This window comes from Ananas comosus, linkage group 18, assembly GCF_001540865.1.
Source record: "Ananas comosus cultivar F153 linkage group 18, ASM154086v1, whole genome shotgun sequence".
Taxonomy (NCBI): Eukaryota; Viridiplantae; Streptophyta; class Magnoliopsida; order Poales; family Bromeliaceae; genus Ananas; species Ananas comosus.
This window is the reverse complement of record NC_033638.1, coordinates 711,754-726,122: the sequence shown is the minus strand read 5'-3', so window position 1 is coordinate 726,122 and position 14,369 is coordinate 711,754. Positions and strand designations below refer to the sequence as shown.

Genomic DNA, 14,369 nt, shown 5'->3' with positions numbered 1-14,369 from the left:
TAGCAGTTACATCCTTAACTTTATCGAATAGATATAAATATATAACCATCACATCAGCAACACATTATCAACCTATCGGAACTTTGCCATTTTTCTCTCGAGATTCGAAAAATAAAATAATGAAAATAGTAATAATACAAGCATGTAATTGCAAATCAAAAACTTGACCCATCGCAACAAGCAACAGATTTATCGGTCGCAAAGTCGAAATTCAGCTCCCGGCACGAGGAAACACCGATCACAAATTAAAGATCTGAGCAGGCCAGCTCCGTTTCCGGCCGTCCGATCCGACCGCCGTCGTCTCGATCGACGCATCGATGCTGCGGTGAGCAGAAGACCTTACGATGCTTATACGAGATCTGATGGTCGACGCAGGGCACTCGCGAGAGCCAACTGGTGCGGACGAATCGTCGATCGATTCAACTGTCGTTAGGGCAATCGGCTCTTTGAAGGTGAAGATGGTCTGAGACCAGTGGGTTTTGGGGCAGTGCGGGGAGGTCGAAAGGATGGCTTGCGCCTCTTTGCAATACCGGGCGGTGAAGCCGGTCTCGAACCATAGGACGATGCCGTAGCACCATGTTAGTCTGGCATTATCGGGTCTCGGTTTGAGCTCGAAGCTCGAGGTGAAGTCCATCTCTTCTTGTGTCATTGTGGCTAGATCGAAGTACTGCAAAGGAAAATAGCAAGAAAACGAGGTTAGAATGGTGAAGCGAGCGTTGCTTGCTCGGAGTTCAGGTGCGACGCCCCAGTAGAATAGTCTCACATCGGATGAAAAGGAGAATATGAAAAACTCTAATAATAATAACTAGACTTAAATATTTCAAGCCAGTGGTTTGACTCCAACGAGTTATTAGCGCTACTGCGTCGAGTCGTTACATCAGGCGCTAAAAAATTGGCCGCAGTACAAAATGACAAAAAGTGAATTATAATATCAATAATTGAAGAAAGAGGAAAAGAAGGAAGAGAACATGAAAGGTGTAAATGGGCTCGGCGGGGAAAATTAAGTTCTACTAGGCTATAAAAGCTTGATTGTAATCTAAACGAAGATCGCATGAAGGGCAATACTCGAGGATTGATGTTAATCAAATAAGCGAGGAATCAAGCAAAAGTCGCTAAAGATCGAGCAATTAATACTTACAAATGCAAAGAAAGAGAATAGAGATCAAAGCCATAAAAAGGCTTATCTACTAGATTATGAAAACTTTATACTAAATAAAATGGCACACAAGGTCAAAAGTCTTTTAAGCACCATCGCATGAAGAGCCACAGCCATAGCAAGGGTCGCTGTGAGTTGGACAGCCTACTGGGCTCTCAGACATTGGCGTGAGCACTATCGAGAAAAATAGTAGGCAACTTACATGGAGCATAGCCGACTCCGTCACAATATCTTGAGGTTCCACTATATCGACCATGGGAACACGAGCTGCATCCTCAGCAATCTCTTTGCCGATGCATGACATATCGAAGCCGTACACATTATCCCAAAATGGCAGGCTTGTCCCGCCTCTTCCGAATCCCGCACCAAACTGAAAGAGTAACAAACCCAAGAAAATGTCAGCATTAAGTAGGTTAGGTTGTATAAAATTTTAAAGATTGATTACTAATTTGTCCATGAATTTTGATTACAAATCTAATCACTTCTACAAAGTTTCAATACTAACTACTTAGTCCATAAAGTTTGGCTTGCCTAACAATTGAGTCCTATTACTCTACTATATGAGATAAAAGACACGATATCAGCATAATTGTTAGTTTCCTGCTAGGATCAACCTCAAAAAAAACAAAAAAGTCACATCTTTCAAAATGTAAATTTTTGAGACAGCAAATCACCCAGATGACTTAATTATGAAACTCTAAGAACATAAATAAAAACAGAAACCAAAATATGCATACAAATTTGGTAATTAAACCAAATATTTATAAGCTCAAATAAGAACTTACAATGGTTGCAGTATCCGGAAGAATAGCCCCACCAGGTTTTAGAAAATGATCGCGTGCATATAGAACCGAACTTAGCATAGATTCATAAAGCAAACAATAGCCCATCCACTCGCTCACTAGCACATCAATGCCACGAGGTGGAACTTGTATATGCTTGTCTAGCTCTTCAACCATACAATGGACCACACTAATTACTTTAGAACCCTTTTTATCTTCACATTTCAAGCTCTCGTCAGCCAATAAACCATTATCTTTTGCAATCTGCATTTATTTTTTGAAAATGCAATATGTTAGAAACAAGATTTGAGGGAAAAAGATAAGAAGAAAAATATTGAGACATGAATAATTACTTGAGTAGCAACAGTAGCCATTTTTGCACTTGCTTCAACAGCAATCACTCTAGAAGCCCCAGCTTGCGCTGCAAAAAGGCTACAAAAATAATGAAAGAATGAGCAATGGTAATATGAGAGGATAAACTTTAAAAAAGGAAAAAACTTAAAATTGCATAATTAATTTCAATTTTCAATGCAACCACTTTCACGCACGGCAAGTATTTTGACTGATTTTTCTCTTGGTCATTATGCATGTGAAATAACACATATCTTCATTATTTCGCAAGTGTTGTTTTACTAGCTAATTATTCTAAGCCGGAATCTTATCAATGATCTAATGAACATCCAGTGTTTAGCCTTGAGATTATTGAAAACCATCCAGATTTATTCAAATTTTCTAGAGAATTAATTTCCTTGCAAATCGACATCCCAAGCATCCATCGTATCATTAAGAACAATTAAGTTCTAAATTCTTAACCAAATTTTGGCTCCATCAACTCGATTCTCTCATATTGACTAATGCAGTAACGAATGGGTAGAATAAGCAAAAAGGTAAGAAACTCTCGTTTAACTGCTATATTGGGTGAAAGGAATTACTAGTAAGCCCGTCAAGCAATTAACTACATGTGACCAACACTATAATAAATGAAAGATAAAATGCAATATGTGACAAGATACCTTAGTATTCCTGTGCCACAACCAACATCTAAGACAGTGGCTTGATTCAAAAGACTAGGATTATTTATAAGAGCACTTCTGTAAGCATCTGTTCTTACCTGCACAATTGAAATTAACAACTTCATAGGATACAAAGGTAAGGTTAAGTAGCAAGTAGCTATATATAATCTCAAAAATATATAAGTTATCACACAATGAAGTAAATCCTTTTACACTTCACATACCTTGTCGCTAAGCATCTCTCTATGGATGCCAAAGGAACCATAAGCTCCGAAGTATCCATCATTCACATTTTTTATTTCTCTAGCAGCAAGAGTAGCACGAGAGATTTTTAATTGCTTCTCATTGTCTTTTTGATTTAATGGTTCACAAGTATCCTCCAAAACACTGCCGTTGACCGTGATCTTCTCAAACTGGTCCTCCTTTTCCTCAATCTCTCTTTCATCTTTGACACCTACCATATTATGGGTGTTTCGACATAATTCTTCTAATTCTTCATTGCTCATAAGTTGCCTCATTAGTTCCTCTTTATCCATCGATGGATTCCAATCCTCATCATCATCATCAACGGCAAAACTATGCAAAAGCGAGTCATCCTCCATGAAGGGCTTGAGATATGAATCATCTGCCCATAAAACCTTCCCATCCTTATTATAACTATTTGCTACATGTAAGTGGTTTTGAACATCTTCCCTGCATTGAAAAGTCTCACCACAGCTCCAACATTTGTTCTCTGCAACCTAGGAACCAACAATAAAGGGAGATTAATTCAAACTTAACTCAAATTTCAGTTTTCAAACTTAAAGTTTCTCATATTATATGTAGATATTATCACTAGTTCACTACTAATACGAAAAAATAGTCAACACCATTTTTATTCTATCAAAACAAGTATAACCACTGAAATCTGACCTGCATTTCCATTTTGTCCATAGAGCTTCATAACTTTGACAATTTAATCCTGAAGTTTGGCTCAGATTTCATATGCATCTTCAGAACTTTAATTCAATTTAGTCCCTACAGTTCAATCCCAATTTCCATTTCACACTCTTCAACAATGCAAAGTCTACCAATGGTGCTTACAAGGCAGCATTTTCAGATGGTAAACTAAGAGGACTTAACTGATATGCAGAAAAAACTTTACGGAGATTAACCGACACTACGATAACAAAATTAAAATATAAGGCTCTATTTGATATTGCAGGGAGAATGCATTACATACAGTGAGAAAGTATGATGGAAAAACAACTTATTTGTTTCCGTATGTAAAATCGTATTCCGCATATCACAATTAATCAGTTACATATAGTTTCTGCAATCCCACAAGAAAAGGGAAAAGCACATCCCTACATACTTGGGCCCCAACTCCGTTTTGCCGACTAACGTTAGATAAGCCTCAATACCATGCGGGGCCAAAGTGAATGTTCAGTGACTAAATTCCCAACTTATCATAGTTCAACTATTATAGGACTATTTTAGGGTTGAAATGTATGGAAAACCATTCCACTATATCCCATTTGAAAGAGGCTCTCCAACATTGTCCTTTCCCTATTGAATTGTAATCCTAGATTGAATTAAGGATTCGTTAAAATTAAACAGATGCGATACAGTGCAGTTAATCCTAACAAAATCACCGTTAAATTGAACATCATTCCAAAATTTTCTGATAAAACTAACTTAAATCGAAATTTGAGAGGGTAAACAACGAACTTTTACACAGGAAATGATCAAATCCAACAATCAGAACAAAAAAAACACAAAAGAAAACACAAACCTGGGATCGGACATAATTGATGAGCTTGATCGAGCCGTAGAAATCCAACCCCATATCCCTAACAACACCATAGAAATCGAAGGCGTGATCAACACTACAGTGCTTGAACAGAGAAGCAGTGGAATCGAATCGCGAGCCGCAGAACAAGCAGAGGAAATTGGGGGATGAGTCGCCTCCGTCTTCTTCCGCCCCCGATTCCCAATCGCCCCATGCTTCGGCCGCATCCTCTTCTTCTTCCTCCTCTTCTTCGTCGACCACTATGGTGGTAGCGGCGGTTGCTGTCGAGGGTTTCGTCTCCATGGATTGGTTCGCGGTGGGAGGAGGAGGAGGAGGAGGAGGGGGAGGAGGGTTTGGAGAAGAGAGCTCCGCTTGTAAACCCTAGATAAACCCTAGTGGCGGACGAGCTCAGAGACGGAGCGCGACTTTTAGCAACTAATAAACAGAACCTTTCAAAAGGTGCACCACAACAACTAGGGATGTCACATGGACACGTATACCTAAATTTTATCTAAATCTGAATTCAAACAGAATGAAATTATTCAAATACTAAATAAATATAATTTCGGATATAGATATCAAAAACAAAAACTCGGCATATTTGAATTCAGGTATGGATTTTGATTGTATCCAACCCAACCCAAAATTATTTTTTATATATATATTAAGAATTTAAATTTAATATAATATATTTTGAAATATTGTAAAGAGAGAATTTTTTAGATTCAAATTCATGCTGAGTTCAAATTTCAGATTTTTTTGTTGAATTTGCATTTGGATATGAATTTTTTAAATCCGCCGAATTATACGAGTTCTGGATAAGATAGTCAGATTCGGGCGCGGGTTCGAATTCTTAATAATCCACGTCCCTAACCCAAAGCCCATCAAGAAAATTAGGGTATAATGTTATATACTGTTTAAAAAAATAATCATAAAGTATTTAATAATTCTGTCACATATAAATATGAAAAGAGCCTTGATTTTTTCAGCTCTGTGACAATATGAAAAAAAAAAAACATCTAAGATAAAATAAAGAAAATGTGATAATTATAAGCATAGTTTTATGCCCTAGCATGAAAGAAGCTTCAGAGAGAGAGAGAGAGCTGTAAATAAACAAACATTACTATGAGAAGGAAAAGGCCCAAAAAGCATGCAAAAAAAGAAAGCTCCAGTTTCAAACATCATTTCGAGAAATTACCATTCATCAGAACCTCAGGAAATACATAAAACTGCACGCATTATATTCCGAAGATAATAACCACGGCCAAGTTAACGACACGTCGAGTCGAAGCTCCCGCGCTTTTTAGATATCACCTGATATCAACAGAGTAAGGCCGGGTGGCGAGTGCTAGCCGGATATTATAAGGTTGACAAAGAGAAATCGCTGGATAGTCGCGAGAGTATCGCATTTAGACGTAGCTGTCGATGAGAGACTTGCGCATCTCGTCGACTATCGCGGTCGGCTGCCCTTCTCGCAGCTTGAAGACGCTCTCGACGACGGAGAGCTCGGTAGCCGTCGTGTCCGACCCGCAGAAAGCCGTCCAGTCGTTCACGGCCATGCCGGCGGCGACGACCTCGCTGCCCCTGTTCACAGTCCCCGCAACGAGGGGCACTTGGAGGAGCGTCGAGAGCTCGTCGAGATCCTCGATGGACGTGTGTGGATGGACCTGGCCAGTTTTACAGTCCAGGAGGAAAAAGTCATTATGTTTCGGTCACGGTCATTAGGGTTTGCTTGGTCTGAAAATTTGCTTTTTGGGTAGGAACTACTCAGAAAAGCACCAACAGTTTTTCCAATCAAAAGTGGCTACAAGCAGAAGCTTAGAGTTGGAGCTTTTACTTTTAGAGGCAATAAAAGCTTATTTTAGCTTCGTGCCACAACTACAGTAGAGAAGCTACTTCAGAAGCCGGCCGGCTAAAGAGGCGCTACGTATTAGAGACTTACCAAGCCGCCTCGGTTAGAAATCATACAGTAACTGCCGACAAGGATGTTCCCAGCAATGGTTTGTCGGAATACTTCGACTCCCAGTACATCTGAGATAAGCTCTTCAGTTTCCTGTCATACGACGAAAGGAAGATGAAGCGATGAAATAAGCAATTACCTAAATTTAGCGACAAAAGCGGTTCCTAACCCTCGAGAAATAAGCATATTGCCCCCTTGAAATTCTGAAACCTATATTTTTAATCCGCTGAGAACACTTATTAATGAAGAAGGCAGAACGACGGAATTTTATAGTTTTGAGGAGATGATAATAATATACATCCAAATGTCATAGAGTGCAAATTGAAATCATCATGTGATCTCATTCTAGGCCTTATCATGCAGATAAAATACCTAGACACAATTTAATAAATAATAATTTTAAAAAAACCTTTTGCTTCTCAGTGTCAGAGCCAATAGATAGCTAGGAGAAAATCGACTTACCCTGTCCAAATCAGGGTGTGTGAGAGCAACATGGTCGTTACAAGCTATGCAGTTGCCCAAAGCGGATAGCTTCTCGTCGATTCGTTGAACGACCACTTCGTCAGGTAAACAGTTCCTCAGATGGTGAAGCTCTAAAAAAAGAACACGAAAACAAAGTGCCGTTATTCATCAGGTACACAGTTCCTCAGATGCTACAGAGGCTCAATTGTATTTCTCAATCTCTGGCCCTTCAGTTGACTAAGCTAAAATGTAAAAATCCAGCAAGTTACGACGAACAAAGAAAGTGTAACAGTGCACTTTCTTTTACTCATTAAGTACGCACACAAGTTGACTTAATTGAATGTAACTTTTAGGCTAATGCTCAGAAGGACGATAAATTTAATTCTAAAAGGCATTTACACGCTAAAGTATTTCCATCGTTCATGATTGCAATGCCACAAAGTTCTTCGCTCAACTGTTCAAGCACGACATCAAAATTTGACTGCTGAGGATCAGCAACTAAAATCTGAAGGAACAGCATTCGACTATCTCATAATGCATACAGATAAGATCTTCACTCAGGGGTTGTTTGGGTTTGCTGCGTTTCAAGTTACAATGCAGATGCAACTGCAGGGAAACAAATCAGCTTGGTTTGCTGTCGTCGTAATAAATTAAATTTGGACCTGCACATGAAGGCCCAACTACTGCATTTCGACATGCATCCAAATTAGATGTAGTTGGAACGTTAAAGAGTAACTCTATTCTAGAGAGAACCTAACCAAACCCAATCATCTCTCAAAGTAGAAAAAAAAAATCCCCCTCTGGTGGCAATCGCACCAACATTCATATAAAATAATAAGATCTGCAAACGGATCTTTCAAGTGCATGAAACCAAACATTATATTTGTGGTCGCATCGTTCTCAACCATACACTACCAGACGGGTTAAACATACACGTAATTCCTGGATTTTTCAATTGCATGCATCTCAAATTATGTTGTATTTATAACTACATCCTGCTAAACAACCTCTAGCTCATATTACCTTATGCCATCTAAAAGTGCCTTAAAAAGGTAATTTGATAGTACTGTAGTAAAACTGTTAGGAACAATACAAGCGGACCCTTAAAAGGGCTAGCCTTGCTCAGAAAATTTGCTCAAGAAGAGAAGATATACAGATTGAAACTTTTAGGCCAGGGCAAAAGAGCTTCAAAGTTAGAGGCCGTGGCAGTTCAGCTCATACTAAAATTCTAGTCCTGAATACTGGAAGGATCCTGATTCTAATATCAAGATTAAACATACAATCGACAATACAAAACCAGTTATAGTTTTACACTAGTATAGCATCAGCAAAACATGCCTTCTTGAATTAATGTAAAAAAAAATGAGGGAGAAGATATTTATAGTAGTTTCGCAGGATGCATACCTTGGTCGGTGGTTGTATGCGGCAAAAGAAGCCCTTTCTTGTTTCCTATGTCAAAAAAGAAAAAATAAAGTAAGCAATCATGAGATGAGACACATAATAGTGCGCTCATCTAGCTAAAGTGGCCCCCAGAATACTGACCAGCACAGAGTCTCCCGATAATTCTGGTTCCGCCTATCGATGTTTTAACGACAGGGATAACATCAGCGAGCTCAGCCTCGAAGGTGCTGCAATTTAGTCATGGATGACAATTACAAACCAACGGAAAAGTGCGTATCAGAGATGACTCAAAAAATCTCCGGAGTTCACATCAAACGTACCTATAAAAACTTTCCGATCCTCCAATTGCGACCAAGCAGTAAGCATTTGTGAGCTTCGAGAAGACCCCAACTTCGCAAGAATTCTCAAACTGAAGTCCTGCAGAGGCCCATGCGAATTTTCCTCTCATTAAATAATATTTTGACATTCCAATATAATGTACAAATATTGCAGCTAGATTAAGTTTGCAAATGTTGTTAAAACTATGGGTAAATTGCATTGTTCCCCCCTGAACTTTTGGCGAAGTTTCACTTTACCCCTCGAACTCCTAAAATCGACATCTAACCCCCTAAACTCTAATATTTCGTTCATGTTACTCCTTCCGTCAGTTTTCCTTCAAGCTCCGTTAACCGGAAACTGACGAAAGGGGTAAAACAAATGAAATATTAGAGTTTAGGGTGTTAGATGTCTATTTTAGAAGTTTGGGGGGTTAAGTGAAACTCGCCAAAAATTCAGGAGGTAGTAGTGCAATTTACTCCGTAGGGGACTCTTGACTATAAATTATTTTATTATAATATGTTACTTATGGATTGACTACTAATCCTCAAGTTAGTGATCATTCTTGATTTTGAATTTATATATATTTTTTATCCTAAAATAAATCATACCATAATTTATCCTACATTTTATTGTAATAAAATAAAAGTGAAAGAAATGAATTAGAGTGGCTTAAAGATAAAAAAAGAGCGATACTAACTACCTATGATGCTCGAACACTCTACTATCCTGGTATACTCGCTAATATGGTTGATTTACAATAAGTGTCCTCACTCGGATATAGAGATTTTAATTCTCAGTTAATTTTCTGTAGTACTCGTTTGTCCCTTTTATCTTTAGAACCATTGTTCTATAAAATACACTTAAATAAAATTTTTGTACTTCATTTCAGCCAATTAGAAATTTTTAATATAAAAATAATTTATAGTAAAAATTTGGGTAAATTGCATTGTTACCCCTTGAACTTTTGGCGAGTTTCACTTAACCCCCCGGACTCCTAAAATAGACATCTAACACCCTAAACTCTAATATTTCATTCATTTTACCCCTTCCGTCAGTTTCCTTTAACGAAACTTGACGGAAAACTGATGGAAGGAGTAACATGAACGAAATATTAGAGTTTAGGGGGTTAGATGTCCATTTTAGAAGTTCGAGGGATAAAGTAAAACTTCGCCAAAAGTTCAGGGGGTAACAATGCAATTTACCCTTAAAACTATTTATGGACAAACAAGATATTCATCAGGTATAAGTTAAATCAGTTTCGGAATAGCCAATGGCCAAATGCAATAATGCGTCTATACCCTACAAAGTACAGAAATAGCGGATTTGTCCCCCAAAGGTTTTAATTCTCAACCTTATCCAACTTCCAAATAGAATGACATGAGGGGGTGAGAGAGAGAGAGAGAGAGAGAGAGAGAGAGAGAGAGAGAGAGCACGGAAATTAGTAATGAGAAGTGGCATCAACAATATTTACAAGATATTTTCTAGGAGCAGCAGAATCATTTTAACATTAAAAAGCCAAATATAAGTGAGTGCGAGGTGTAAATTTTCAAGTTCCAAAAATTCAAAGGGGTATTGTTAATTATTCAAACAATTAAGGAACAAATCCACAATTTCACTTCTTTGCCTGATTGTGTAGATCAAAAGAGTTTACCGATCACAGTAAAGCTTAAGCTGCCATAAAGAAAAACCCTAAAGAAGGAACTTTCATAATGCTAAAGTCATAACAAAAAATAATCATAAGTAGACAACATGTTAACAAATGTGAAACAACCATTATTTTCCTAAAACTTAAGCTATCAGAGAATGGTATTTTAATATTATATATTCAACACTCCCCCTCACGTCCGGACTCAAAACATTTTGATAGGCCCAAGATGTGGACTTAAATTAAATAAGAGGAAATTAAATTAGAGTAGACATAGAACCTCCTCCTCTGATACAAAGGTAACATAACTATATTCTCCAATAGCTTAAACTACCAAAGAACGATGATTTGATATTATATATGCCCAATACACGGACTCAAATAAAATGGTTAGACGTAGGAGTCTAGTGGAACTCGATAGCAGAACCTCCTGCTCTGATACGAAGGTAAAGAACTATTATTCTCCGAACCCTTAAGCTACCAGAGTACGGTATTTTGATATCATATATTTAACACTCCCCCTTACATCCAGGCTCGAGGCATTTTGATAGGCACAAGGAATGAACTTTAAATAAAATAAGATGAGAGGAAATTAAATTAGACTTAATAGCCTGGTGGAACTAGAACGCAGGATCACCTCCTCTGATAAGCAAGTAAAACAAACTATTATTATCCAAAAACTTAAACTACCAAAGAACGTTGCTTTCATATTATATATTCGACACCCTCACTCACATTTGAGCTCGGGACATTGTGATATGCCCAAGACGCAAACTAAAAAGTAAATGGCAGGAAATTAAATTAGACTATGAGTCTGGTGGAACTCGAAGGCAGGATCTTCTACTCCACTACAAAGATAACACAACCGTTATCCTCCAAAAGCTTAAGCCACCGAAAACAGTGTTTAAATATATTCAACACAACATATGAGCAACAATTCTACTTTAGCTGTTATCCTTCAAAAGCTTAAGCCACCGAGAACGGCATTTAATTTAAATATTTTATTTAACACAACATATGAGCAACGATTATTCTTTATGGAGGTGGAGATTGATACATACGAGTAGCCATTACAGGATTTCTCGGACCAAAAACAAAAGCTCTTCAACACCTGCATACAAGATCAACAAAAGATAAAAACGAGAACAAAAATAACAAAAATTTCCCGATAAAAAAAAATTCATGCAGAATAAAGCAAAGATTGCTCCAATTAGGGTTTAAAGGAGAAGATCGAAGCTTTATTGTTCCCGGTTTTTCCAATAAAAATAAAAGCTTTATGTGGAATACACCAAAAAGAAGGAACAAAAAAACAAAAAAGCGAAGGAAAAGATCGAAGCTTTAGGGTTCCCAATTTTCCCAATAAAAAGAAGGAATCTGATGCAGAATAAACCCAAAAATTGCCCTAATTACTTCACAAAATATTCACAAAACACAAAAAAGAGAACAAAATAAACAACAAAGGTGAAAAAAAAAAAGATCGAAGCTTTAGGCTTCCCGATTTTCCCAACAAAAACAAGGAATCTGATGCAAAACAAAACCAAAAATTGCCCTAATTACAGACGAAAAGTAAAAGTAAAGATCGAATGTTAGGGTTTCAAACCTCTAAACACGGAGCGGTGGATAAGGATCGGAGACAGAGAGAGGGAGAGAGAGAGAGATGGCGCGGGGGATAGGGTTAGGGTTAGTGTTTCCTAATTCTTTCGACGATAGATTTTCTTTTTTTCTTTTAATTCAATCTATTATTATTTCATTTATTTAATAATTATATTTTCTCTTTTATTTTTATTTAATAATTAATAATTTCTCTCGAGCTTCTTCGCACTCGTATTTATAACTGGTTGGGACTCTCAACCTAAGCGTGCTCCGCAAGCAACGCCGGCCATATCCGAAATTTTATTCGAACCCGAATTCAAATAGAGCGAATATATTTAAGTCCCGTTTGGTTCAGAGTATAAGTAGGGATAACAAAAGTTATTCTTATTATTCTGCCAAACGGGATGAAATTTGGCTAGAATATTTTATTTCGGTCAAACTTTACTATTTCCGGTTATTCTGAAATAGCATAGAATTTGCTATTTCATCATTTTTTTGGAATAGTACTATTCGAATATTTAATTTCAAACTTAATTAAAATTATAAATTAAATTAAAACTAAAATATATTAATATACTATATTATATATTATAATACATTATTTTTATTATAAAATTATTAATTGTACTATATTAATACATATTATTTATATTTAAATATTATAATAAAATTTATAATAAATTATATTTAAATATTATAATAAATTCTTTTTATTAAATTTAAGTTTAAGTAGAATTTTTAAAAAATTTATTAAATTTATTATAATAAATTATTTTTATTAATTGTTTCCACCCTTATTCTTATTTTAAAAATTTAAAAAGTAAAATTTTAAAATTTAAAATTTTAATTTATACTCTCAAAATTAAAGTATATAATTTTAAATTTTAAATTTTAAAATTTAAATTTTAATATTTTAAATTTTGAAATTTTAAATTTGATATTTTATATTTTTCATATAACTCTATGTAAATATATCTGATACTAAACAGATATAGATTTATCTGATACTAAACAGAAATAGATTCAAATACGAGTATAAAATATAAAGGGTTAAATTCATATAACTCTATGTAAATATATTGAATAACAAATATATACTTACAAAAATTTAATTTTTTATATTTATCCCTACAATAATTCAGTAATATTTATATTTGCCCCTATAGTTTGTTACTATTAGAGTATTATTTATGTTTAAACAGAAGATAAGTGAAATAACAGTTTTGTCATCACAAATGTTCCTCCAAAAATTCTAACTGTTAGAATTATATAAAAATGTCCTTCCAAAATTCTCTGATTGTCATCCTTTTTTTTTTTACCATTATAAATAATATGAAATGAGTAAACGGAATAATTTACCTCATTCACTAACGATGGCTAAGTATTTTACTATGATTAATTATATTTCTCTAACGGATTCTAACAGTAAAAATATATTTAAAAATGTTACAATTTTTGTATGAATAAATATGAAAAGTTGAACTTTGTAGGAATATATCTGCTATTCGATATATTTATAGAGAGTTATATACAATTAACCCAAAAATGAAAATCCGACGAATTTTGATTCGGATATAGATTTTGTCCCTACCACATCCGAACCCTAATTGATTTTACTATATATATATATATATATATATAGAATTAGGCTGGAATACTATTAGTAGTAAAATGCTCTTTTTGCTATCAAGTTTTTAACCATTGGATGAAAAATTGTAGGATTAGGATGATATTAGTCAGTTAGAGTTGAGTGGTCCCCCTAGGGTTGAGTAGTCCCCACTAGGTTATAGTATTTAATCCAATGGTTAGAAATGATGAAAAGAGTTGACCCAAAAGCTAAAAAACTGGTAGCAACAATGAAATTTTGCTACTAATAGTAGCACAGTCCAACTCTCTCTCTCTCTCTCTCTCTCTCTCTCTCTCTCTCTCTCTATATATAATATATATTATATATTAGAGTTGAGGCTTACTATGCTATCGGAAGCATGAGCCTGTTCCTGTCGTTCCAGCGTCGTTTTTACCACCGTTCGCCGGACTTTCGAATTCCATGATCCGCTCCCGGTTAAATTAATCTAGAGTATTTGAAGGAGTAACTAGAAATAGTATAATTTATTGATTTTACGATTTATCATTTGCCAGTAACGTGGACTATGACAGAGGCTCAAATCATAACGGCTGAAAATAAAAATGCTAGCAAAATATTTAATAATATGACATTAAAATTGGTTAAATCAGAGATGATTGATCTTATTTCTATATAGTATACAG

General features: G+C 35.8%; 2 protein-coding genes across 2 annotated transcripts; both read right to left on the bottom strand.

The window, feature by feature from the left end:
• Positions 65-5,259, bottom strand: LOC109723894 (probable protein arginine N-methyltransferase 3). Its single transcript, XM_020252390.1, has 7 exons — positions 4,726-5,259; positions 3,176-3,691; positions 2,952-3,049; positions 2,292-2,370; positions 1,942-2,202; positions 1,359-1,526; positions 65-667 (listed from the first exon to the last, which is right to left on the bottom strand). Exons 1-7 carry the CDS (start codon positions 5,023-5,025, stop codon positions 239-241), a joined length of 1,851 nt encoding a protein of 616 aa, XP_020107979.1. The 5' UTR covers positions 5,026-5,259; the 3' UTR covers positions 65-238.
• LOC109724247 (eukaryotic translation initiation factor 6-2) lies at positions 5,827-12,308 on the bottom strand. Its single transcript, XM_020252996.1, has 8 exons — positions 12,109-12,308; positions 11,570-11,619; positions 8,866-8,962; positions 8,687-8,772; positions 8,549-8,593; positions 7,145-7,275; positions 6,665-6,775; positions 5,827-6,389 (listed from the first exon to the last, which is right to left on the bottom strand). The coding sequence occupies exons 2-8, from the start codon at positions 11,577-11,579 to the stop codon at positions 6,132-6,134; spliced, it is 738 nt and encodes a 245-aa protein (XP_020108585.1). The 5' UTR covers positions 11,580-11,619; positions 12,109-12,308; the 3' UTR covers positions 5,827-6,131.

Excerpts from the sequence above, each read along its gene's own strand:
- LOC109724247 (XM_020252996.1), bottom strand. Across the intron at positions 7,276-8,548 it reads GCATACAACCACCGACCAAG|AGCTTCACCATCTGAGGAAC; the intron begins GTATGCATCCTG and ends TTCTTTTTTTAG. Across the intron at positions 6,776-7,144 it reads CACACCCTGATTTGGACAGG|GAAACTGAAGAGCTTATCTC; the intron begins GTAAGTCGATTT and ends GTCGTATGACAG.
- LOC109723894 (XM_020252390.1), bottom strand. The coding sequence starts at position 5,025 with ATGGAGACGAAACCCTCGACAGCAACCGCCGCTACCACCATAGTGGTC. Across the intron at positions 2,203-2,291 it reads TGGCTACTGTTGCTACTCAA|ATTGCAAAAGATAATGGTTT; the intron begins GTAATTATTCAT and ends AAATAAATGCAG. Across the intron at positions 668-1,358 it reads CGGAGTCGGCTATGCTCCAT|TACTTCGATCTAGCCACAAT; the intron begins GTAAGTTGCCTA and ends TTTCCTTTGCAG.